The sequence below is a fragment of the Punica granatum genome, chromosome 8 (genome assembly GCF_007655135.1).
Source record: "Punica granatum isolate Tunisia-2019 chromosome 8, ASM765513v2, whole genome shotgun sequence".
Classification (NCBI taxonomy): Eukaryota; Viridiplantae; Streptophyta; class Magnoliopsida; order Myrtales; family Lythraceae; genus Punica; species Punica granatum.
In genome coordinates this window covers 7,459,522-7,484,924 of record NC_045134.1, presented here as the reverse complement: position 1 = coordinate 7,484,924, position 25,403 = coordinate 7,459,522, and the positions used below count along the sequence as shown (strand labels likewise).

Here is a 25,403-nt window from a genome sequence, read left to right as displayed (position 1 = left end):
TTGATGTACCATGTTAAGTTTTCAAAATATGATGTACTGTGAAAATTATTTTCAAACTGTGATATGTGTTGGCATTTTTCCTATTATGATTCAACTTAAATATTTATATAAATATTTGAAGTGGAGTGAGTTAAACTCCACTCCATTACCAAACGTCATGTGACTCTTTAGTTGACCAATGCTACTCAAACTTAATTAGCCGGGTATTTTGTAACCTCCGAGGTCTCTGATCTGTGTTGTACTCTACAGCTTTTATTAATTGAAGCTTTCGATGAGTTGTAAAAAAAAAAAAAGTGGAATAAAATTTATTTTTGCACATACTTTATTAATCTTTTTTTTTCTTTATTATCCTCCATAAATTCACATATTCAACGCACCAATCACCCCCTCCGTAGATAATTGCCTCCACTCAAAAATCAAAATCCTGGTTCGGTTCCACTCTTGGATCCACTTGGATTGGAAAACCGAGGCCTAAATTAATGCGTCGGTCCCCACGATTGACGCTTTTGCCTTCTGGTAAATATCGGTTGACTACACTCGATCCAGGCTATTGTGGCATTTCATGAGGCAGTCCCGATATTAATACAAGGATCTTCAATACAAATTCCAAATATTCAGGACTTACTGTCCTCCATAATAAGCAAGAGTCCAATAAATCCGTGCTTCCACTTTGCATACTGATATGTAAAACCATCTGGAAATGATAGATAGCTATGGGTGAACTTGAAGGCCACGGCATAACTCTAATCTAAGCTAGCCGAATCAATGTACGGGTTCAATATAACATCACAAAAATATCTTTGGTATCTCTAGAACTCAATTAGTCCCTGTACCCTTGCCCATCTCCAGATTCCAAAGGGTGCTCCACTATATGGCAGCCTCTCTCCACCAAATAACCATTTCTTATTTGTTGCAAAACGACTGACTCAAAGTGCCCCCCATTTGCTAACTTTCATTAGTCTTAGTACCATAACTCTACACCTTACCATCTCATTTTCAAATATCATATCCGATTATATGAAAACATATATAATCTGCGACACTGACTTGGCCATGATAAAATTAATTTATTCTCCCATCAACAATGTTAAAAATATTTTAAATTGTATTGTTCATAAAGGAAAAAAATCTAAACAAAAAATCAGTTTTTAATAAATATATATAAATACAAATATCTATATATATGAAAGCAAGGACATGGTTGGCTCAATCAAATAGGCTCAAAACGCTCTGTTGCCGAACGGACTTTTTAAAAAAATTATTTTAAAAATATAAATTTATAAATTTGTGGGACCGATCATTATTTTTTCGATTTTTTAGCTTTCATTTAAAAAGAACTTATAATTTTTTTTTTAAAACATATGAATATAGATTTGTGGAACCGGTTGTTATTTTCTCGATTTTTAGCTTTTAAAAACCGGATTTTTTAATTCTAATTTGAATTTTTTTAAACATATAAATATAGATTTTTGGGACCAATCATTATTTTCTGGATCTTTTGGGCTTTTTTGAAATACAAATGATCAAATTCTTTTATAACATGTAGATTTAGATTTATGGGATCAATCATTATATTTTCGATTTTTGAATATTTTAAAATATTAAAGTATTTTATGTAGAAGGTCTCAAAATGCTGAAATTGCTTATTATAATTTTCTCATTTTTTGAGCTTTTCAAAAACATTTTTTTTTATTTTCTTAAAATATATAGATACAGATTTGTGGATCGGTCATTATCCTCTTTATCTTTTCTTTAAAAAATATTTTTAAATTTTTAATCAAACATATAAATATGTTTTTGTGGGACTAATTGTTATTTCTCAATTTTTTGAGCTTTTCTTTTTAAAAAAATATTTTAAAATTTTTTACAATATACAAACATAGATTTGTGGGACCGGTCATCATTTTTTAAATTTTTTGAATTTTTTTGAAAAGGATTTTTAAAATTTTAAAACAATAGAAATAGATTTTTGGGGCATGATTATTTTCTCAATTTTTTTACTTCTTCTAAAATAAAGTATTTTATGAAAATATCCAAATAAAACAGTTCATGTAAGATATTTGCTTTTTGTAAAAAAATTAGATCATATTTTTCATAGATATGATATATATATATATATATATATTAGCTTTTCAAAAAGTAAATCAGCTAATACATCTTATAGATATAGATATGGTATGTTATCAATATTATATTCCATATGATACGTTGCAAATAGCAAAGTATCACATATAAATTGTGATCTATTTGGCTCTGAAAACATATAACTACCACCAAACGCGTGTTCTTCAATTTTTTGCACGCATGTGAGTTTTTCAACATTTTACTTTTTTTATCTCCACGAATAAACTTTTGCAAAAATTTTTGAATTTTATATAAGATCACGTTTACATTCTATCTTGTGCTACGCATAAGCTCCAGCTCCACGACTAGTAATAAATATAACACAAAAAAAAAGGATATGGACAGGCCTTTAAGGCATAGCTCGATGGTTTTCGCTGAGTGCTGCCAGGGGAGTCCGTTGATTGACTCACCCCGCGTGCGAATGGTAGCGTGCAGCACCGAAGGATCCTTCCCCTGGTAGTTGTGGCCATTTTAGTAGTGTCGGCCTTAAAAGAAATCCTTATGGGCAAATTCAAGTGATAAAGATCTTTTTTTTTGGGGGGGGGGGTTTGTCGGTGGCACCATTTATATTTTTTTCGGTGTGCACCCTGATATCCGTCCCAACTAATTCAGTCGAGTCGGGTTGGCCCATGAAGGGGGTAAAACTCTCCCATCGTGAATTTTCTCGATTCATAAGACTCAAACCCGAGACCTTCTTTAAGGGGAATAAGTGCCGAACCGCTTGAACCGACCTGCGTTGGTGGGGCATTTACATTTCTTAGGGGCATAAGTTTTAAAACTCGACATTTTTGTGTATAAAAAATATATCAACTAATTGAATTTGGAAATGTTATATACACACACGTCTGTAATCTTTATGAAAATGTTTTATAACTCTCCAAATTCGGGTTTCTCGGGCTTGAAAACAGACGCTAATGGGGCACCGGGTTCTATTGTTGAACTAGATGAAACGAATCAATTGAGAAAGCATATGTATAATATATATATATCCGAAAATTCAAAAGAGCTTTCATGTTCATCAGTTAGAAATATATAATAAACGTTAAGTGAAGATTGAGTGGGTGAGGGCCTCTCCAGTTAATCTGCCAATGAGAATGTAAACCAGTACCAAACAGAGCGCTAGGGAAGAAGCAGAGCCAAATACACGCAATTCCAATTTAAATTTCTGCCTTCCAACTGCTAGTTCCACGGGGCTAACGGAAGCGTAAAATGAACAGAAATTCAAAATTTCCTACCCGTGAAACTAATTCCAAGACCTACTAGAAGAGTAAGAGTAAATAAAAGCGTACCTGGAATATTTAAAGTTGTCGACCGAGCGTCCCACGCGTGACTCCTCTACTGGTATCCACACCGACTTTGTCGACGAGTTTTCGAGATCGGCGGTGCTAGCGACCAACACTCGAAAGAAACACCCCGATGCGACACCCGAAATTTATTAGACTAGTAGGATTAATTCAAATTGAACAATTCAACTTGAATTTCCTTACACTTATACATGTACACCCATATACATGTATATATATATCTCTTATATCTAAACATGCATGCTGCCCCTTTTATAAGCAATATGGGGAAGACAAATTCAAAGCCCCACCGATGTGGGATTAAGGAGAATCAAGGCTCCAAGTGACATGTGTAAGTCTAGGTGACATCTTTTAATTAGTCCATGTGTATAGCTAAGTGTTATCATACAATTGGCCCATGTTTCTTTCTATAATTGGCTCCAAGTGGTTCCATAAAAATAACCACTTAGCACACCATTAAATCTAATAAATCGGGTCTAATTAATCGGCAAATTTAATCTCATTAAATATCCGATTAATCGGTCGCACCATAAATCATCTAATCTTTATTAGACAATTTTGTTGTTTCAAAATATCTCGTCAAGTTAGTCGTAGTGTGTGACCCTGTAGGTTCCCAATTACGTTGATAGTAATATCGAAATCTCTATTTTAATATTACAAACAGTGAGCGGCATCTAGCAATGCATCACTGTTACTCAAGTAATCGGAAAGTCAATTTCTCGACGAATCTCGTGACCTATATTATCGTGTAATATAATCCATTGTCCTCTATATCTCTATTGAGCCCAAGGCATGGTCGATGACATCCTTGTATGGCTTAATATCTCTCTTTCTTGATTTACCGGGTAAGTCTATCAGAGCAAATGAGCTCGATATCATTATATCGACTCATTTGGGTATGCATACACTTTTAGACTTAACCACCAAGTGGCCGTGAGATATCGCTCCCGTTTCGTAGGAGGGACAAATCCTATCTTGGTCACTCACATTCTTTTCCATGCTTTGTGGCATACCCAATAACTATCTTTATAACCAGCCAGTTACGGTGGCGTTTGACAGTATCAAAATATACGACATTACACGTAGGAATCTATGGTGACTTCAAGTCAAAGGACCATTACACTATAGTCACTTTGAGATATGCTAATGACAGTCACGTAACAACCCATGTAGCAATCTCATGGCGGGTCAGTCCAATACACATTACTCTTAATGTATACATGTGGTGTGATTTGATATCTCCATATCCATGACCTATGAGATTTGGTCATCAATCAACACTCACACTAGTCTAACCGTATTACCGTTGTCCTAATTAACGATAATACTTTGACTATGGACATTTAGGAATAATGTTCAGTAATTATATAATCTCACAATCAAGTCACACTTGATGCCTATTGAACCTACTATTCTAAGGACATTATTGTGTAAAATCATATTTAGCGCAATCTACACAATAACAGATATGCCTCGTTTTATAATGAAATAGATATCATATTACAAAACTGATTATAGATTGCCTCTAGGGCATACACCAATTCCCAACAATCTCCCACTTGCACTAGAGCCAATCTGGCACATGTCTTATGCCAATAGATCTAGTGTGAGCCTCGTGCTTGCGCTGCACAAAAGGCTTCGTAAGTGGATCTGCGAGATTCTCATCTGTTGGTATTCTGCATATCTTCACATCTCCTCTGTCGATGATCTCGCGAATGAGATGGAAGCGCCTGAGTATATGTTTGGATCGCTGGTGAGACCTGGGTTCCTTAGCTTGCGCAATGGCTCCATTGTTGTCACAATAGAGATCCACTGGGTCTGCGATGCTAGGAACCACAACAAGTTCTGTCACGAACTTCTTGATCCAAACGGCCTCTTTTGCAGCGTTAGAGGCAGCAATATACTCGGCCTCTGTGGTAGAATCGGCTACTGTCTCCTGTTTGGAACTCTTCCAACTCACAGCACCTCCATTCAGGCAGAACACATACCCTAACTGCGATCTACTGTCGTCCTTATCGGTCTGGAAGCTAGCATCGGTGTAACCTCTTACAACGAGCTCTTCTTCGCCTCCATATACCAAAAACATCTCCTTAGTCCTTCGTAAGTACTTAAGGATGTTCTTTACTGCAATCCAGTGTCTTTCACCTGGATCTGATTGGTATCGACTCGTCATACTCAAAGCATACGAGACATCTGATCGAGTGCATAACATAGCATACATGATGGATCCAATAGCTGACGCATATGGAATCCTATTCATGCGGTCCCTCTCCTCTCGAGTAGAAGGACTCTGAGCCTTCGAAAGGCTTATGCCATGTAACATAGGCAGCGACCCTTTCTTAGAATCATGCATGCTAAAACGCCGAAGCACTTTATCTATGTATGCACTCTGACTTAGGCCAAGCAGTCTCCTGGATCTATCTCTATAGATCTTGATACCTAGCACGTAGGTAGCTTCGCCTAAGTCCTTCATAGAGAAACACCTTCCCAACCAAGTCTTCACAGACTGTAGGGAAGGAATGTCATTCCCAATCAGAAGTATGTCGTCTACATACAACACCAGGAAGATTACTACGCTCCCACTAACCTTCTTGTAAACACAGGGTTCATCTTCATTCTTGATGAAACCAAACTCTTTGATTGCATCATCAAAACGAAGATTCCAGCTCCTAGAAGCTTGCTTCAGTCCATAAATAGACCGTTGTAGCTTACAAACCTTTCCGGCACAATGTGGATCGACAAAACCCTCAGGTTGTGTCATAAACACATCCTCGAGGAGCTTCCCGTTCAGGAAAGCAGTTTTGACATCCATTTGCCAGATCTCATAATCATAATAAGCTGCAATTGCAAGCAAGATCCTGATGGATTTAAGCATAGCTACCGGGGAAAAGGTTTCGTCATAGTCAACACCATGAACTTGTTTGAAACCTTTTGCCACAAGTCGGCCCTTAAAGGTAATCACATTACCGTCCATATCAGTCTTCTTCTTGAAGACCCACTTACACCCAATGGGTTTTGCCCATTCAGGTGGATCAACCAAAGTCCATACTTGGTTAGTGTACATGGACTCCATCTCAGATCTCATGGCCTCCAGCCATTTCTCAGAGTCAGGGCCTATTACGGCTTCCGCATAGGTTGTAGGCTCATCATTATCTATGAGCAATACGTCATTGTCTTGAGTCACGAGAAATCCATATCTCTCGGGCTCATGACGTATCCTACTAGACCAACGAGGCTCCCGTGTCACCTGTGTAGAAGATTGTGCCACAACAACTTGTGGTACTTGTTCTGCAACATCGCCCGTCGATTGGTCAATGTCATTTTGTGGTAGAACTTCCCCAAGTTCTAATTTCCTCCCACTAGTTCCTTTGAAGAGAAACTCTATCTCAAGGAATACCGCAGTTCGAGCGACAAACACTTTGCCCTCGATGGGATTATAGAAATAGTATCCTCGAGTTTCCTTAGGATACCCCACAAAGTAACATTTGTCCGATTTAGGGCCAAGCTTATCCGAAGATAATCTCTTCACATAAGCTTCGCAACCCCATATCTTTAGAAAAGACATCTTGGGACGCTTCCCATACCACATCTCATATGGTGTCCTTTCAACTGATTTCGACGGAGCATTGTTTAATATGAGAGCAGCTGTCTGTAGAGCATATCCCCAGAAGGAGTCAGGTAAGTTTGCATGACTCATCAAAGATCGAACCATATCTAATAAAGTTCGATTCCTCCTCTCAGCTACACCATTCCATTGTGGTGTTCCAGGTGGAGTCAGTTGAGATAAAATCCCACACTGTTTAAGATAGTCAGCGAACTCATAGCTCAAATATTCACCTCCTCGATCTGATCGAAGAACTTTAATGCTCTTACCCAACTGATTCTCCACTTCATTCTTAAATTCTTTGAACTTTTCAAAGGATTCAGATTTGTGTTTCATCAAAAACACATATCCAAATCTACTGAAATCATCAGTAAATGTAATAAAGTAGAGATACCCACCTCTAGCAAGCTTGTTCACTGGTCCACATACATCGGTATGTATGAGAGCCAAAAGATCACTAGCTCGCTCACCTTTTCCGGTAAAAGGGGCCTTAGTCATTTTCCCCATTAAGCAAGGTTCGCATGTCTCGATCAATTCTAAATCAAACGAGTCCAGTAATCCATCCTTATGGAGTCTAGAGATGCGATTCTCGCTAATATGGCCTAAACGACAATGCCAGAGGTAAGTCGGGTTCGAATCATTAGATTTGAGCCGTTTGGTTTCCACATTATAAATAGGCGTATCTAGATCAAGAACATACAGACCATTACTTAAATGTGCACTGCCATAATATACATCATTCATGTACATAGAACAACACTTGTTCTTGATAGTGAAACAAAATCCCTTCTTGTCCAAACAAGAAACAGATATTATGTTTCTACTAATAGCAGGTACATAATAACAGTCGTTAAGATCTAATACAAGCCCAGTAGGCAAAACTAGGTGATAAGTCCCTACAGTTAATGTAGCAACTCTTGCTCCATTTCCAACTCGTAGGTCCACCTCGCCCTTTGTCAACGATCTACTGTCCTTTAGGTCCTGCATATTTCCACAAATATGAGCACCACATCCGGTATCTAATACCCAAGATGTAGAAGTAGTAGATACATTAATCTCTATAACATGGATACCTGAAGTGGAAGTCTCACTTCCCTTCTTCTTCTTCAACTCTTCCAGGTATATCTTACAATTCCGCTTCCAATGTCCAGTGTTGCCACAATGGAAGCAGTAATCATTCTTCGCCACCTTGGCTTTAGGCTTCAACGCACCCAAGTCAAAATTGGATGCACCTTTAGCCTTCTTGCCTTTACTCTTGCTCTTGCCCTTTCTTTTGGTCCCTTGGACCATTAGAACGGACGTCCCCTTGCTGATATCATGCTCAGCTGTTCTCAACATGCTAAGCAGTTCAGGCAATGGTTTATTGTAGTCATTCATATTATAGCTCATAATGAACTGACTATAACTGCTGGGCAGCGACTGTAGGACTAAATCTGTGGCCAACTCTTGACCAAGAGGAAATCCCAGTCTTCCCAGAGTCTCAACGTACCCAATCATCTTGAGTACATGAAGACCCACCAGGCTACCCTCAATCAACCTTGCCTGAAAAAGTGCTTTAGAGATCTCGAATCTCTCATGTCGGGCCTGCTCTTGATAGAGCTGCCTGAGATGCACGATCATATCGTACGCCTTCATGTTCTCGTGTTGCTTCTGAAGCTCCGAGTCCATGGTGACTAACATGAGACATCCGACGTTTACGGCATCATCATGATGCTTACTATAAGCATCTTTCTCAGCTTGGGGGGCATCGTCAGGCGGTGGCGCAAGAAGAGGTTGCTCTAAGACATATAGCTTCTTTTCTTGGGTGAGAACAATTCTCAAGTTTCGATACCAACCAAGGAAATTATTCCCTGACAGTTTGTCCTTATCAAGGACGGATCGCAAACAGAAAGTACTAGAAGTGCTCCCTGCCATGGTAACTACCATAGAAATATACAAAATAAGTATTATGACACAACAATATTTAATGAGGACTTTATAAATATTGCTCCCACTATTTATATCAAATCAATGATCCTGAACATTGATTCAGAGAATATCATTCTCATAGTACTTCAAGATCCATATCTCACCAAGCTCTGAGTCAGCGAGGGCTGATTCACCCAAAACTGGCTATTTAGGTAGGGAACTCACTTTCCCAATTGCATCACATGCAACTCTTGATTAGTTGGGTGAATAACTCCTTTATTCAAATCTATCGTGTAGATCGATGCCCAACTACATGCCTCTGAACTCCTAATACTATTAGGCTTGCTCAGTTAAGTCCGACCCACTGGTAAACACCACATCTTACTAGGATAAATGAGGGCATCATGCGAAGGCAAGGTCTACACACTCATCGATCTTGGTCTTGACGAGCGTTACATGGTGGAAGGATATGGACTTAATATTTTGAGGGATTTTATTAACATTTAATCGATCTCACCATACACTATTATGTAACAATTACATAATAGTCCAAACGCATAACTATTATACTAACACAACTAGGACATTGTCCATGTCTAACAGTCATGCACCGCAAATATCAAACATAATCACACGAGTACCAAGCATAAAATCATATTTTATGCTATTATCTACTCAGATTCTAACTAGCTAGGCTCTGATACCAATTGCTAGTTCCACGGGGCGCAACGGAAACGAAAAAGGAACAGAAATTCAAAATTTCCTACCCGTGAAACTAATTCCAAGACCTACTAGAAGAGTAAGAGTAAATAAAAGCGTACCTGGAATATTTAAAGTTGTCGACCGAGCGTCCCACGCGTGACTCCTCTACTGGTATCCACACCGACTTTGTCGACGAGTTTTCGAGATCGGCGGTGCTAGCGACCAACACTCGAAAGAAACACCCCGATGCGACACCCGAAATTTATTAGACTAGTAGGATTAATTCAAATTGAACAATTCAACTTGAATTTCCTTACACTTATACATGTACACCCATATACATGTATATATATATCTCTTATATCTAAACATGCATGCTGCCCCTTTTATAAGCAATATGGGGAAGACAAATTCAAAGCCCCACCGATGTGGGATTAAGGAGAATCAAGGCTCCAAGTGACATGTGTAAGTCTAGGTGACATCTTTTAATTAGTCCATGTGTATAGCTAAGTGTTATCATACAATTGGCCCATGTTTCTTTCTATAATTGGCTCCAAGTGGTTCCATAAAAATAACCACTTAGCACACCATTAAATCTAATAAATCGGGTCTAATTAATCGGCAAATTTAATCTCATTAAATATCCGATTAATCGGTCGCACCATAAATCATCTAATCTTTATTAGACAATTTTGTTGTTTCAAAATATCTCGTCAAGTTAGTCGTAGTGTGTGACCCTGTAGGTTCCCAATTACGTTGATAGTAATATCGAAATCTCTATTTTAATATTACAAATAGTGAGCGGCATCTAGCAATGCATCACTGTTACTCAAGTAATCGGAAAGTCAATTTCTCGACGAACCTCGTGACCTATATTACCGTGTAATATAATCCATTGTCCTCTATATCTCTATTGAGCCCAAGGCATGGTCGATGACATCCTTGTATGGCTTAATATCTCTCTTTCTTGATTTACCGGGTAAGTCTATCAGAGCAAATGAGCTCGATATCATTATATCGACTCATTTGGGTATGCATACACTTTTAGACTTAACCACCAAGTGGCCGTGAGATATCGCTCCCGTTTCGTAGGAGGGACAAATCCTATCTTGGTCACCCACATTCTTTTCCATGCTTTGTGGCATACCCAATAACTATCTTTATAACCAGCCAGTTACGGTGGCGTTTGACAGTATCAAAATATACGACATTACACGTAGGAATCCATGGTGACTTCAAGTCAAAGGACCATTACACTATAGTCACTTTGAGATATGCTAATGACAGTCACGTAACAACCCATGTAGCAATCTCATGGCGGGTCAGTCCAATACACATTACTCTTAATGTATACATGTGGTGTGATTTGATATCTCCATATCCATGACCTATGAGATTTGGTCATCAATCAACACTCACACTAGTCTAACCGTATTACCGTTGTCCTAATTAACGATAATACTTTGACTATGGACATTTAGGAATAATGTTCAGTAATTATATAATCTCACAATCAAGTCACACTTGATGCCTATTGAACCTACTATTCTAAGGACATTATTGTTTAAAATCATATTTAGCGCAATCTACACAATAACAGATATGCCTCGTTTTATAATGAAATAGATATCATATTACAAAACTGATTATAGATTGCCTCTAGGGCATACACCAATTCCCCAACATCTTATAGCGAAGAATATATATTTTGAGAGTGAATCAGGAGATTTAAAGAAGTAATCGGTGCATATGGAGGGAGCCAAGAGTAAGTTGCTTTGGTGTATGATACAAATAAGTTGTGCTCAACCAGTGATGTAGAGCGGGAATGGTTCGACACAATAGGGAGGTATTGATTTCACTTCTAAATACTGCCTCCTATTGCATGATCTCCTTTATTAAGCATCTTATCATTTCTGAAAATGAATCTAAGAAACTTTTAAGGTCTCTTCTTGGCCAGAAATTCGAGCAAACCTAGATGGACTATTTGCCTAATGAATTTTCTCCCCTATGCAGCTTTCTCGCACATATATATACCAGCTTTCAATTCCTATATGGCCTATATTTTTTCTCGTAGTTTGATTGCTACTCTTTGGTGTGTTGGGTGGATGTCTCTAGTCTTGGTTAGCTATGGATCTGATCTGCTTTTGCTTAAGTCATTAATCTCCAACACAAAGCAGAAATGTCTGGAGTAACTATTCTTGGGCATAACAATAGTCTTGCGTCAATAGAGACAAAATCATGAAGGTCGTGTTTTGCTCTTATGTCAATACAGGCAACTCGGTTTATGCATCAGAGGCAAAAAACAGATATTAGGAGGCCTAATAACCAATAGATTCGATACTCGATGAGACTATTCTCCCTTTGTTAGATATTAAGATTTCTATTTCATTGTATTAGGCCCATAGACCTCCCTTGTAACGAAAAAGAAAAAAGAAAGAGGGAACAAATCAAGAATGATGCTATAATTTTTTTTTTCAATTACAATAGAGGTCCATGGGCCTGATACAATGAAGTAGAAATCCTTATAACTAATAAAGAGGCATTGATAGTCCCACGGTGAGTATCGACCAATCAAGGGCTTATGCCACTGCACTGCATCCTCTTTTGATAACGGTGCTGTAATTTTAATAAACTATGCAATGATGGATTTTATAAATTTCAGTTGATGGTGAGCTTCGATGCATTATACTATCAAGAAAAGGACTTGTTCCCAAATCGTCAGTGAACATTATTAGTGGCCACGAGTTATATGGATGATGCTTTAGATTCAAGAGACCTTGAATGTGAAATCATTTGCCAAAAGGACGTCATGGATCCTGGAGAGTGCAACCAACCATGGATACTTGAATGAAGAGAGGTAAAGAAAGAAATTCAATGTGATCAGTTGAGTGTGGAAACTCCTAATTTTGTGGCCAATTAGTCTGCATTTTATACTTCATAATGGGCTCCCAAAACGGTTGAAGCGGGGCACCTAACTGACAACAAGCGATTGAAGGATATCTGCTTTTGAGGTAAAGAATTTAAAACGTCTGGAAAATTTAAGGTTCCTCGAACTGCACAAGTGATTAAAGAATCTCTGCTTTTGAAGTAAAGAATTCAAAACTTATGGAAAATTTAAGCTTCCCTGAATTGTATAGGTTGAGTGTTGTTTGAGGTTTTAGTTACTTTTTCTCCAACTTGAATCTAGTGATTCCCGACCTCTCACGGGTGTAGATGTAAGTGAAAAGTGGATTCTTTAGCTGCTCTGGAAGAAGAGGTAGAGGGGAATTGATTCTTTCACCTAACCAGAAAATATCGGCAATCTCAAGTCCTTGGCCATCCTATCTCTTGCGAACTGCTGATGTTCCAATATCCATTTGCAAGCTAAAGAAACTCAAGCATCTATATTTGTCACCGTGCTATGGAATGGACCAACTTCCGGAAGAATTTAGAGATGCAGAGTCATCAGTCTTTTATTTTACATTTCGCCACGAATCATTAGTTGAGTTGGGCAGATTCAATGATCAGTGAGCTACCTGACACCGCTGGAAACGGAAATGAACTTAAAGTGATTGTAAAATGACAGGGAGTTGAACCAGTAACTTACCTGACACCTTTTGAAAAGCTTGAGAAGTTCAAAGAGTGGCATGCAAGATGTACAAAAATTGAACGGAGACAAATATCCAAAGGAACTGCATCGTTTGAGACTCTTGTACTTGTCTCCATGAGGACTCAGGCACTGAAACCCATCAGTAAACCCGCCTCTTCTCCCAAAGCTCCATATCGAGAGACGTCATCAAGCTTCAGGAATTGCTGGAGCTCCCTGCAAGTTTGATCAACCTAAACATCTCATCTCTTTCTCAACAAAGATAACAGGATCTTTGCCACCTGAAAAATTCTGTCTTTTCAATCACTGAGTAATGTTCAATTAGACACAGAAAGAAAGCCTCGGATCGGAGAGTTGGGGTTGTAGAATAGCTTCTAGATAAGGCACGTATTGGATTAGCAAGCTCAACAAGCAATACCTACCACAGAACCCAAGACTTTGACGGTCGATAGATGCATCACTTATTACTTGCTGAAATGTTTACCAGCAGACGTGTTCAAACAAAGTATATGTTTTCTGTCTGTGGGTTAAATGTTAATCCGAAGCCGAATGCAAACAGAGGAACATAGAGTCAGTTCAGGGTACATTGGCAGTTGCTTCAGACTTCTAAACATTGAAATGAGCAATCGTTCGGCAATAATCTCCAAAGACGACATTTAAAATATGGTTTCCTTTGGTCACAGGCAACCAAAGCCTCGGCCTTCTTCATCCCTGGCTTTCTTTTTCTTCTTCCCACACCCACCCCAAACCCAACCCCCACACCCCCCCACCCCCCGTGGGTCTCCATGGCCTTGAGATGAAAACACAAGAGTTTCGTACACTTTTCAGCAATTGAACATATTAAATCATGATCAGATAGGCTAACAAGTTTTTGAGCTGATAAATTCAGCACATGGAGGTTCTCCGGCAGCTCTAATGGTGAACAAGAAATCACGAGCTGATAACGTGTCACTGTCCAGCATTGAACAAATATAATTTGTGTTTCTGGCACCTATACTTCTTTAATCGCATTGAAAATATAGCGAGCTCCTTTATATATTGGAAATTGGAAACCAAAAAAAAAAAAACAAATATAGCTGACTACCATACGAAAATTATAATGGAAACATAGCTTGGACAATATTTCCTACAACTCCAGTATGCATAATATTGAATGTGAATTTATGAATTTCTCAAACTCTTAAAAACAGATGTTTGGGCATAGTATTATGCATTTTGGAGCCATTAATATCTAAAAAATTTCGGATTTTAGAGACACTGAATTTACAATAAACCATGGTCATGATTATTGCCAAAATGATATCCTTTTACCACTACTAAGGCTGTCATATGAGTTTCAACGACAATTTAAGACTATATTGCATATGAAGATGAGGTTGGAGCTTGGATGTGCCTTAATCTGTCCAATTTCTGCAGATCTATCAAAGATTGATAAATTTGTAGTTAGAATTGCACTCACAAAAATTCCAAATGGTGCCTTACACGTTTTTCTATTGCTTTGCTTTCTTCTTTACTCATCCGCTTTATCCTATATTTAGTGTCTTCATCATTCTTAAACCTCGCATAAAGGAAAATGTGGATAGCATATCATGCTTTCCTCTCTTCAAGCAAAGGAAATTAATGTACTTTACTTGCTATATCATCCTAGCTTTATACCCACTTCCTCTATAAATTTTGGGACTTCTTTCCCAGCTTGTTATCACTTCTCTCCATCTTCAACTTTCATAATCACTCTCCAAAACCTAATTACTCGTACCTAAATAGATGGACTCAGTCATAACAGGAGCTGAGTATCAAGTGTTCCTGAGTTTTAGGGGCACGGATACTCGACAAGGATTTGCAGACTGCCTTTATCATTTCCTGATTGATGCCGGGCTTCGCGTGTTCAGAGACAATGAAGAGATTCACCAAGGTGAGAAGATCGAAGAGATCCTAAGGGCCATAGACAAATCAACCATCTGCATGCCCGTCTTCTCCAAGGGCTATGCTTCTAGCAAGTGGTGCCTCAGCGAACTAGCTGAAATGGTGGAAAAGAAAAAAAAGATTATGCCTATCTTCTATGACGTGACTCCGGATGATGTAAAGCTCAAAACGCCTCTTTATCGCACTGCTCTGCAAACACAAAATGGGCATAAAATGGAGAAGAAACGGTGGGAGAATGCATTGAAGGTGGTGGCTAAGATAAAAGGATCGAAACTAGAAAATACCGGGTATGTGACAATTCTTAATTTTTTTCTAAGCATATAATTTTCATGTTTCATTTGCCAAACTATTCACTTGGGCAGGAATAAGAATTTTCCAAAACCCATAACGAAATCACAAACATCCATCTATCTGAAAATACAGGGAACAAAAAAAGAATCTACTGTGTAAAATAAGAAAGTATTGGCAAAAGCTCATCAAAAAAAAAAAAGGAAAGAAAGTATCGATAAATAATTATTAGAACAAACAGTAGCTTCAAGGCTCAAAAGTAAGGGGGGGGGGGGAAATTATGAAAGGGCATGAGCTAGATTTTCAGTTGTGGAATCTGTTGGAACTTTTGTGAGTCAATATATATGGTTCACGAATGTAATTAATGGATCAAGCAACTTAAAAGGGCATAGGATGGACATCAGTAAAGAAAAATATTTATATCACAGAAAGGTGAAAGGCCACTTGGGACCTTTTTCGAAATACTCAAGTGTGTGATACGATTGATAGTCTTATCCAAAGTGTTGAGTTTATTTGCTGATATTTTTCGATCTAATAAATTAAAAACAAAATGAAATATAATCAAGACTATTTTATATTATAAATTCAGACATTTTCTTATATATGTAATGACTTGTTTAAGCTAGTTAACAGTCATTTCTAACTAGGTAGTCAAAGGCACTAGAGAAAGGATAGTCTTAATAGAATAAGAAATTAACCCAGGGAATTTACAAAACAAAGCTTGGGGTTTGATGAAGTTTATGCGATTCAACCGTATATGGACATGCTTGAATGTAAAAATATATATATAGCATTAATTTACATCTCTTCTGAACTTTCTAGCTTTATGAAAAATAAACTTAAATAAAGGGAAAATTTTCTTTGACATCCCCTATGGTTTCAAAAATAGACAGCCACATCCCTCTTTTTAAAATAAGAATACTCGACGACCCAGTTTTTGCTGACTTAGCTGTTGATAAGACACCACGTATAAATTTGGCTATTTGTCAAATAGTATTTTTAATTTGAAAAAAAAAGGGGGGGATTTTCTGGGGTAGGACGACAATGGTAGCTCCGCCTGAGTTCGGCAAATGCCTCCCACACCATTTTACCTACCTCCACCGTTCGGTCGGCAAGATAGTCGCCAGGACGACAATGGTAACCTTCATCAGGGAATGGTAGCTGGAGGGGAGCTCCCAACCCTGATCTCTTCCCCCCGCCGGGCAGATCCCTCCGATGGAGGTCGCCAGCGGTGTGCTCTAGATGTACTTGGCCGATGTTTATAGAGACAGTAGAGATTGTGCAGAGATGATCCCTATATCGACAAAGAATATAATTTAGATTTGAATTACAGTTGGAAGTAAATTTACTTGTTATGATATAATGCAGATAACTAAGAATATCAGAATATTTAAGAAATGATGTTGGAAATAATTTTGGAGGAATTTATTAACGTAATTGGAATATTGAAGTCGGCGGCTTAGAGATTCGGATCTTTTTCTGTTTCAGTCTCAGCAATATATATGTGTGTGTGTATATATATATATATATATATATATATATTTACATATATATATTCTCATAAAAATTACTTTATCAATAACTAAAATAACTAAAGAATTTATGCTTATTTTTCATATTTAGTTGTCAATTCTTGCATTATTTCTTAACTTTTGTTCTCTACATTTTTGTTTTGTTCAACTTCGTCCTAAAAATTACGTATTTCATTCCCACTAGTCTTACCGTCTACTTTTCCATCCAGAATTCACATTTTTCATCAATTAATATTTCTAAAAAATAATTTTATTAAATAATTACAGAAAACTAATAAAAATTAAAAAAGTGAAGGAAGATCGGAGTTGACAATTTATTTCTATAGTTGAACAATTTATAATTAATTCAAATGACTTTGTTATCATCCCATCGCGAAGCGCGACTTCTCTTTTTTGGAATTCTAATTTTATATGCCCAAAAACATTCGATGAGTCATAATGGATATTCATATTGAAAGTTTTTCATAAAATTGTTGAGTTCGTAATATCTTTTTTCCTTCAAAAATTGTTCCATCTCTGAGTTCGTCTTTTTCCTGAAGCTCATTCCTGAGTATTCGATAGTTTTTTATTTGCTTGAATTGCATTAACATGCAAAGGTCTGATGTTTGATTCTACTGGCTTCTTTGCTCATAGGAGTAGGCGGCCCAAGAAAGACAGACGTTGATCTTGATTCTTGTAGGAAGTTCATAAAATGAAATCATTTCATCCAAGTTGCCAAGACATTTTTCTTTGGTTCGCTATTTTCGAATGACATGACAACTAGTTATTTACTAGCTTAATTATGACAATAGTTTTAGTAGTTTTCTATTATTTTCTATTTAAAAACATTATTTTCAGAAAATGAAAGGTTTGACACATGACATTTTGAGATATCTCGAGAAATATGTCATTGTATACGATGATAATGCTCGTGACTCCTGAAATCATGTACATGAGGACTTTTAGTTGTTTTTTTTTGGGACCTGTTCTTGAATTTGATGATTATGAAACATGACTGTTTTCTTCTTCTTCTTTTTTCCCCCTGTGGCAGTCATGGTGAGTTATGCAAATCAATTATCAAAAAGGTCTTGGAAAATTTGAAGGTAAAAAATCGGGTTGTAACTAACAACCTAGTAGGAATGGATGAAAATATTGAAGAAATGTTGGCCTACTTAGAAATTCAAGCTCCTGAGGTGAGATATGTGGTTATTCATGGAATAGGCGGTAGCGGCAAGACAACTCTCGCAAAGACCCTGTTCAATCAACTATCAAGCTACTTTAAGGAGGCTTGTAGTTTCCTATCAGATATTCGAGAGTCTTCAAAACATGGCCTTGAGCATCTGCAGAAGAAGCTAATTCATGATCTTCTACCAAAAGACTCGGGAACTATTTCGGATACCGATGAGGGGATCAACACCCTCAAAAAAAGATTACAAAATAAAAAGGTTCTCATAGTTCTTGATGATGTGGATAAACGGGAGCAAATTGACAGTCTGGCTGGAAGTTCGAGTTGGCTTTCTCCTGGAAGTAGGATAATTGTCACAACCAGGGATATAGGTGTTTCAGCAGCTGAGCAAGAGCATATGGAAGAGGGCAATGGGAAGAAGTCGCAGGAATTGTGGACCTTGGAAATGGGAGAAATGAATTTCAAACATGCTCTTCAACTATTTTCGAGGCACGCTTTTAAAATGGATTATCCTCCAGGTGATTTCGTCGATCTATCAAAAGATGTTATTTCTGTTATTGGACGACTTCCTATGGCTCTTGAAATCACAGGTTCACATCTTTTTGGCAAACATAAAGAAGCATGGGAGAACAGCCGAAATATGATGATGACGATACCTCAAAAGAACATCCAAGAAACATTAATGATAAGCTACAAAGCGCTAGACTTTCGAGCAAAACAAATCTTTCTTGATATAGCATGTTTGCCAGCTAAAACAGAGATAAAAATTGCCAATTACATGTGGGAATCTTGCGGATTTCGTCCAGAGATGGGGACTAAAGAGCTAATTTCAGCATCTATTATAAAAGTAACAGATGATGGCAAACTGTGGATGCGTGACTATCTCAGAGATCTAGGGAAAGAAATTATTTGTATGGAGAACTTTATGGATTCTGGGATGCGCAGCCGGCTATGGGATCACGAGGAAGCATTGGGTATATTGAAGAGAGAAGAGGTAAGATTTTATGCTGGTGCACATGAACCCAAATTTAATTATTTCTTTGAAGAAATTTTGTTATTGTTGTTTCCAATATACATTTCCTCATTTCTTACAGGGATCCGAAAAAATTGAAGTTTTGTATCTTTCAAGTGATGATCCTACACAAAATTGCAATCTCTTGCAAAGTCATTTTAAAAAACTTCGCAATCTGAGATGTCTTCATTTGCACGGGATTAATATTGTTGGGGATTTCGAGCATCAATTTAAAAAGTTAAGATGGCTATCTTGGCATCGTTGCCCTTCGGATTTCAAGGCAGCCAATCTATATATGGAGAAGCTAGCAATTCTTGATCTCTCCAATAGTGATATCTGCGAAGAATGGGAAGGATGGAGCCAAATAAAGGTATGTTTTGTTTTACATGGTAAATTATCCAAGTTTTGCATTTATTATCCTTCTTCCATGTATACGCATGTTCGAATGATTATGTACGTATAATGACTATGTTACACTAATAAAAATGTCTGGTAAGACCATTAATGGACCAAAAAATGCTTGGACCCAAAAACCCTAATAAAAACACTTTAATATATATATATATATATAATTGTATCCCACCCTACTAAATAGGGGTTGAATTGTTATTATCTCTACCAAATAATGGTAGAATAGTAATCTCACTCAATTAAATAGGGGTTGAATTGTAAAGAACTCTATTATATAAGGGTATAATAACAAATGTCTTAATAAATTAATATGTTATATAGAAATTGAATAATGTTCCTTATTGTTGTCATTAAAGAAAATATATCAATCTCACAAAAAAGAAAAATTCTAATCACTTATTATTTTTTTATAAGCAATTGCTATTTTATTAGTAAATAAATATACATAATTTTATTAATCATTATTAGCCTCTAAAAGTTAAATTAAGTTAATCTTTCATTGAATTGATTAGTTATTTTATCTAAAATTATTCAAATTTACAAAAATTAATACACTAAATTTGAGTTAGAAAAAGACAATTGCGAATACTTAATATAAAAAATTTATAGACTCTATATTTATTAATTTTTCCTTTGAAAAGTTAGGAATTTTGCATCTTTTGGATTTTATGATTATTTTTAATAAATTGGATTGATAATTGAGATCATGTATATGGAATATTTTACATGAACGATTTGCTTATGAGCTCTTAAATTAATTTTATCTTGCATGAGTTAGTATTTATCTATCCATCTCCTACTTGAGTAGAAATTAATAGGGTTAATTGGCTTAAAAAATATAAATTTTTCACATTTTATCAATTCTAACATGAATTTTTTTGACCTAAAAATACACAAACTATCAATTTGATATCAATATTAACACGACTTCCATTTTTTCGATCATGGGTCTCAACAACAACTACCGCCACCCAAACAAAGTTGTTATGACAGCAAAGGTCTTCGATGACCCCAATTAGGAGGATGGTAGTCGCCAATGAGACTCCCACCACTTACTCCTTTCAATTTTTTCTCGAAGGGTGTGGCTATCGATTCTCATTTAAATTAACAAAAAAGTTGAGGTGTACTAAAATTGATATCAAATTGATAGTTCGTGTATTTTTAGATCAAGAAAAAAAGTTAGTACTAGAATTGATAAAATGTAAAAAGTTTATATTTTTTAGGCAATTAACCCAATTTAATATGCTTGAGTTTGAAAATTTTGAAAAAATTTACTTAAGAATCAATGTTTGAAAAATGAAAATAAAAGTACTTAAAAACGAAAAAACAAATAAGCAATAGCTGGTTCATAACATTCATAGCTTCTGTCATTAAAATGGTAAAGATCACACAAAATTACAACTGCAATTATAAAATTAAAAGACAAATTGACCACAGGAAATAATTATAACATATACTTAAAAATAATAATGGAATCGGTTTCATAGAATTATTTATAAATGTATTGGAAATGTTACAAAATTACAAAAAATTAAATATAGATAGAGAAATTATAAGTAGAAAATCATCTTCAAATACGAAATAAAGGACCTTCAGGACTCAAAGTTTGGAAAAAAATTTAACTTCCTAAGACAACATGTGTTTATAAATTTCTTAGAAATGCATGGCATATATATACATATTTTCTGACAAGATTACCTACTAGTTAATCGATGAGCCTATTAAATGCTTATTAAGTTGAAAATAAGAATAAAGAAACCCTATATACTGAATACAAAAGAAATTAATAACCCAAAATAAAGATGATCATTATTTAAAAATAAAAATTGTTATAAAATTTCAACCATAGATATATAACTGTAAATATTTAATTAGATTTATATTATTCCTATTGGAAAATTTTAGTTGGTTGCAGATATAAGCTTACCATCAATTTATGTGAAGCTGCTAATTATAATTATTGTTAAGTATTTGATGTGAGAATATCACCACAATTATTTTTGGCTAGACAAAAAAGACACTTAAAAAGTATAAGTCATGTTTGTATAAGAATTCCCCCGTTAAATATATATGAGACGCATACCCTCGCTACAAGCGGCCTCATGCATTTCTTGTTATCTTAAACTTTTTGCAAAGATAATAGTTTTTTATACATTCAAATTATTTTATACAAATTATAAAAAGATCTATTAATATTATTATTTAATTATAAAATTAAAGCGCTAATAAAGAAAATAAATTATGAGAGAGAGGAGAAGTGAGGTACGGATGGAGATGAGAGGAAGAGAAAGAGGGTGAAAGAGTAAGAGGAATAAGTTTAGTTGGCTAGTTGGTGTTAGTAGTTAACAAGAAATTACAAAATTATCCTCTAACTACCCATGATCTAATGGCCCTCAATTAATTAAACTATTTTTGTAAGGGTATTTTGAGAGAAGAAAAGTCCAACTTCCTTCCTTCTCCCATTTGTAATATAGATATAGATATATCACAAATTTGTATACTACATAGACCATTAAATAAATCATAATGAATATTAAAAATAGAGCCAATTTAAAAAAAAATAAATTACTACACTATTCAAAATTAGCCTAACTTAAAAGTTATTGCTCAACATTTGAAATTGATTATTAAAAAAATTTGGTGTTTTTAGAGTAAGTAAATCATTTTTTATTAGTAATTATTACAGAAACAATATAATTGTTTGAAAATGAATACGAATAATGCAACTGATGCAAACATTAAAAGTACAAATTACCTAATCATATATATAATTACCAAATATACTATCAGACTTGTTAACCATATCTCAGAGATGATGGATTGTAGTTGGCTGCTACATTTTCAAACTTTACGTATTAAATTTTTTCAATTTTTATTTTGTATAAAAGTGTTACATTTCTAAAGGGTCGTGTACTCTTAGAGTATGTTACCCTCAAATAAAATAACAAGCTAGTATGAATTGTGGTTATAATATAAATAAATAAATATTTGTAAGTAAAGATTTCGTGATTCAAAAAAAAAGGGTGAAAAAGAAATTTGCAATATGATGTTTAAACTATATATAATCAATAAATATACATTAACAATTAAATTAATTAAATTTTGCACATTAAACAATAAAAAATTGCAAAGTATTATTTAATCATTTAAAATAATTATAAAATTTTATCGAAAATTACCTAAAATCTTTTTATGATCACTGTTTGAAGTTTTAAATCAATAATTGTCAAATGTTATTACTCTTGTTAGTGAAATGTGAATAAATGTTATTTTGCATAAAAGGAAGAAGAGAATTAGTTGGCATATTTGTTATATGCATAAAAATGTGGAACTTCTAATCTATCTATGCTTCAATTTACTCTTCTTCAAGATTTACCTTTTTTTTTTTTCCTTTTCTTCTTTGGACTATTCCAGGCCGGAGACAATTTAAAAGTTCTAGATCTCTCTTCGTGTACAATATCTGGAACACTCGATCTATCACAATATAAGAACCTAGAGAGATTGCTTCTTAATGATTGTCAAGATTTGACAAGACTCAGCTGCTCCATCGGCAATTTGAAGAAATTGAAGCACTTGGATTTGAGGGATTGCGGGTCTCTTCTAGGTTTGCCCGAAGAAATCGGTTCTCTTGAAGCATTAGAAGAGCTTTTCCTATCAAATTGCAGCCCGGACTTCACCACGTTGCCGGATTCGATCGGTAATCTGAAATCCTTGGTAGTTCTTGATATATATTATGTCAGGATCGTGACGCTTCCAGACACGATTGGCAAGCTGAAGAAACTTAAACACCTGTTGTTGAGAAGTTGCTGGATAGAAAGGCTACCGGAAACACTTGGAGATATCCAGACATTAGTTCAATTGGACCTGCAATTTACATATACTGCTCAGCTACCTGATTCCATCGGACGCCTTAAGAAGCTTCAGTATCTCTGTCTGAGCTTGTGCCGCTGGCTTGAAACACTTCCGAGCTCGATTGGCTATCTAGAGGAACTGATAATATTAGAGATGTCATATTGCAAGGTGAAAACGTTACCTCGGTCTATCGGAATGATGCAGAATCTTGAAGAGTTGCTTGCATTTGGAAGCTACTTAGAAGAAATCCCACCAGAAATCGGGCGTTTGTCTTGCTTGAGAACTTTGGACTTATCATGGACCAACATATGCCAGTTGCCTTCGACAATCGATCAACTTTCTTCGCTCGAAAACTTTTCTGTGCAGTTGTGCGAACGACTCAAAGAACTGCCAAAGCTTCCAGCAGGTCTGGTCCATCTATCTGCGGACCCTGGTGTACTAGAGAGCGTCATCCTGGATCTTTTAAATAAAACTAGTTTGGTGTCGATAAATGGTCAAGGCGTTGAGGAATGGCGACTCTCCCAAGTTAAGAAACGTAAGGACCAGCTGCTGGCTGCTGGTAAGCGGCGCTCTAAATCTAGGGGTGTTCGTGGAAAGTCTGAGATGAGCTGAAACAGTCAAGCTGGGTTTGATATCTAGCTAGTGGTGTTTTATATTGGCAAAATCCGACTGTGACTCAGCTCGATCTTCTACGGTTTGTAGGAAGTTGCAGTGTCATGGATTGCCTTGGCATGCCGGGGAGTATATTAGACAATGACAGGGGTTGATCGCGTTGACCTGCTAGGGGTGACGGTCTGTGTCACATAACCTAATTAAGAGGGATTGTAAGTATTGATGTTCCAATAAAACATTCAGTTCTTTTTTTTTTCCCTTTTTCTTGGTGTAATAAACATTCAGTTCTTTAATTGAAATGCTCAGATGGGATTATATTGCCGAATTTGTAGTTCCGCTATATCAAATATATGCATATATATATATATATATATATATATATATCACATTATAGACATTAGAAGCATTACATATATCATACGTATAGATATAATTAGATATATGTGTGCGTGTAATCATCTTTAAAATTTTTGGGGTCGTCGCCGTGATACATTATGGCTTTGATTATTTAATAACTTTAGGCAATCTTGCAAAATTATTGAGAATGCAATTCCGATCCATTGGGTCGTTGGATATATAATCTATCAGGTTTGATGCAGCTAAAGCACATCATTATAAGCTATTGTCCGAACCTCAAAGTAGTCGAAGGGCCCGATAGAATATCCTTGGTTGATAAGAAGGTGCATTTGGCTGATTGTAAATGCACACAATGTTCTCCAGAACAATCGCAGGGATTTTCCGAAAAGAGATTCATCTCGGATTGTAAAGCTTCACGAGGGATTTTCTGCCGAAGATTCCACAATTCTTAGAGTCGCAAGCTCTTCTAACGGTGCTCAGCCACCTTGCTTCGGGAAATGCTTTAAGATCGTAGGCATCAGATAACGTGGCAGAGCTAATCTTTGTATGGGATTTACGCATGAAATGATGCTCAGAAATGTCAAGTATGCCTAATTAAGTCGTGCATAAGTACCATTAAAAATTCTAGAGTAACATGCACTTTGCACTCCGATCTTTGGGCCTAATGGCACTATGCCCCCCGACCTTTCAAATTTTGCACTACACCCCGCGAGCTATTTAGAAAGAAGCAAAGTGCTATCCAAGTCACTTTTCCGGCCAAGATTTAATGTACTATTATTTTATTAATTTCAGATTTTAAAAAGCGATTTCGATTATTAAAACCTCAAAAATTGAAATGAAAACGAGCCCAGAAGATCGGAGGTTCCTTTCTTAATTTTCAAAGCCATTCGCCTGAAGTTCATTTTTCCATTCGAACTGCATGACATCTTCTTGCATATCTTCACCTCCAAGCTTCTCGATTGGCTTCAATTTGATTAGCGCTTGAATAAATTCATCCCTCTGTTTCATTTTAATTGGCGTTTT

General features: G+C 36.1%; 1 protein-coding gene across 1 annotated transcript; it reads left to right on the top strand.

The window, feature by feature from the left end:
- The first annotated feature begins 14,942 nt into the window (after window positions 1-14,942).
- LOC116188521 (TMV resistance protein N-like) lies at window positions 14,943-24,342 on the top strand. The gene is made up of 4 exons (XM_031517941.1): window positions 14,943-15,438; window positions 18,002-19,130; window positions 19,231-19,518; window positions 22,974-24,342. The coding sequence occupies exons 1-4, from the start codon at window positions 14,993-14,995 to the stop codon at window positions 24,021-24,023; spliced, it is 2,913 nt and encodes a 970-aa protein (XP_031373801.1). The 5' UTR covers window positions 14,943-14,992; the 3' UTR covers window positions 24,024-24,342.
- Window positions 24,343-25,403: the final 1,061 nt, after the last annotated feature.

Bases quoted from the DNA above. Each gene is read 5' to 3' on its own strand.
- LOC116188521 (XM_031517941.1), top strand. From the start codon at position 14,993: ATGGACTCAGTCATAACAGGAGCTGAGTATCAAGTGTTCCTGAGTTTT. The intron at 15,439-18,001 runs GTATGTGACAAT...CCCCTGTGGCAG, and splicing joins TCGAAACTAGAAAATACCGG to TCATGGTGAGTTATGCAAAT. The intron at 19,131-19,230 runs GTAAGATTTTAT...CATTTCTTACAG, and splicing joins GTATATTGAAGAGAGAAGAG to GGATCCGAAAAAATTGAAGT.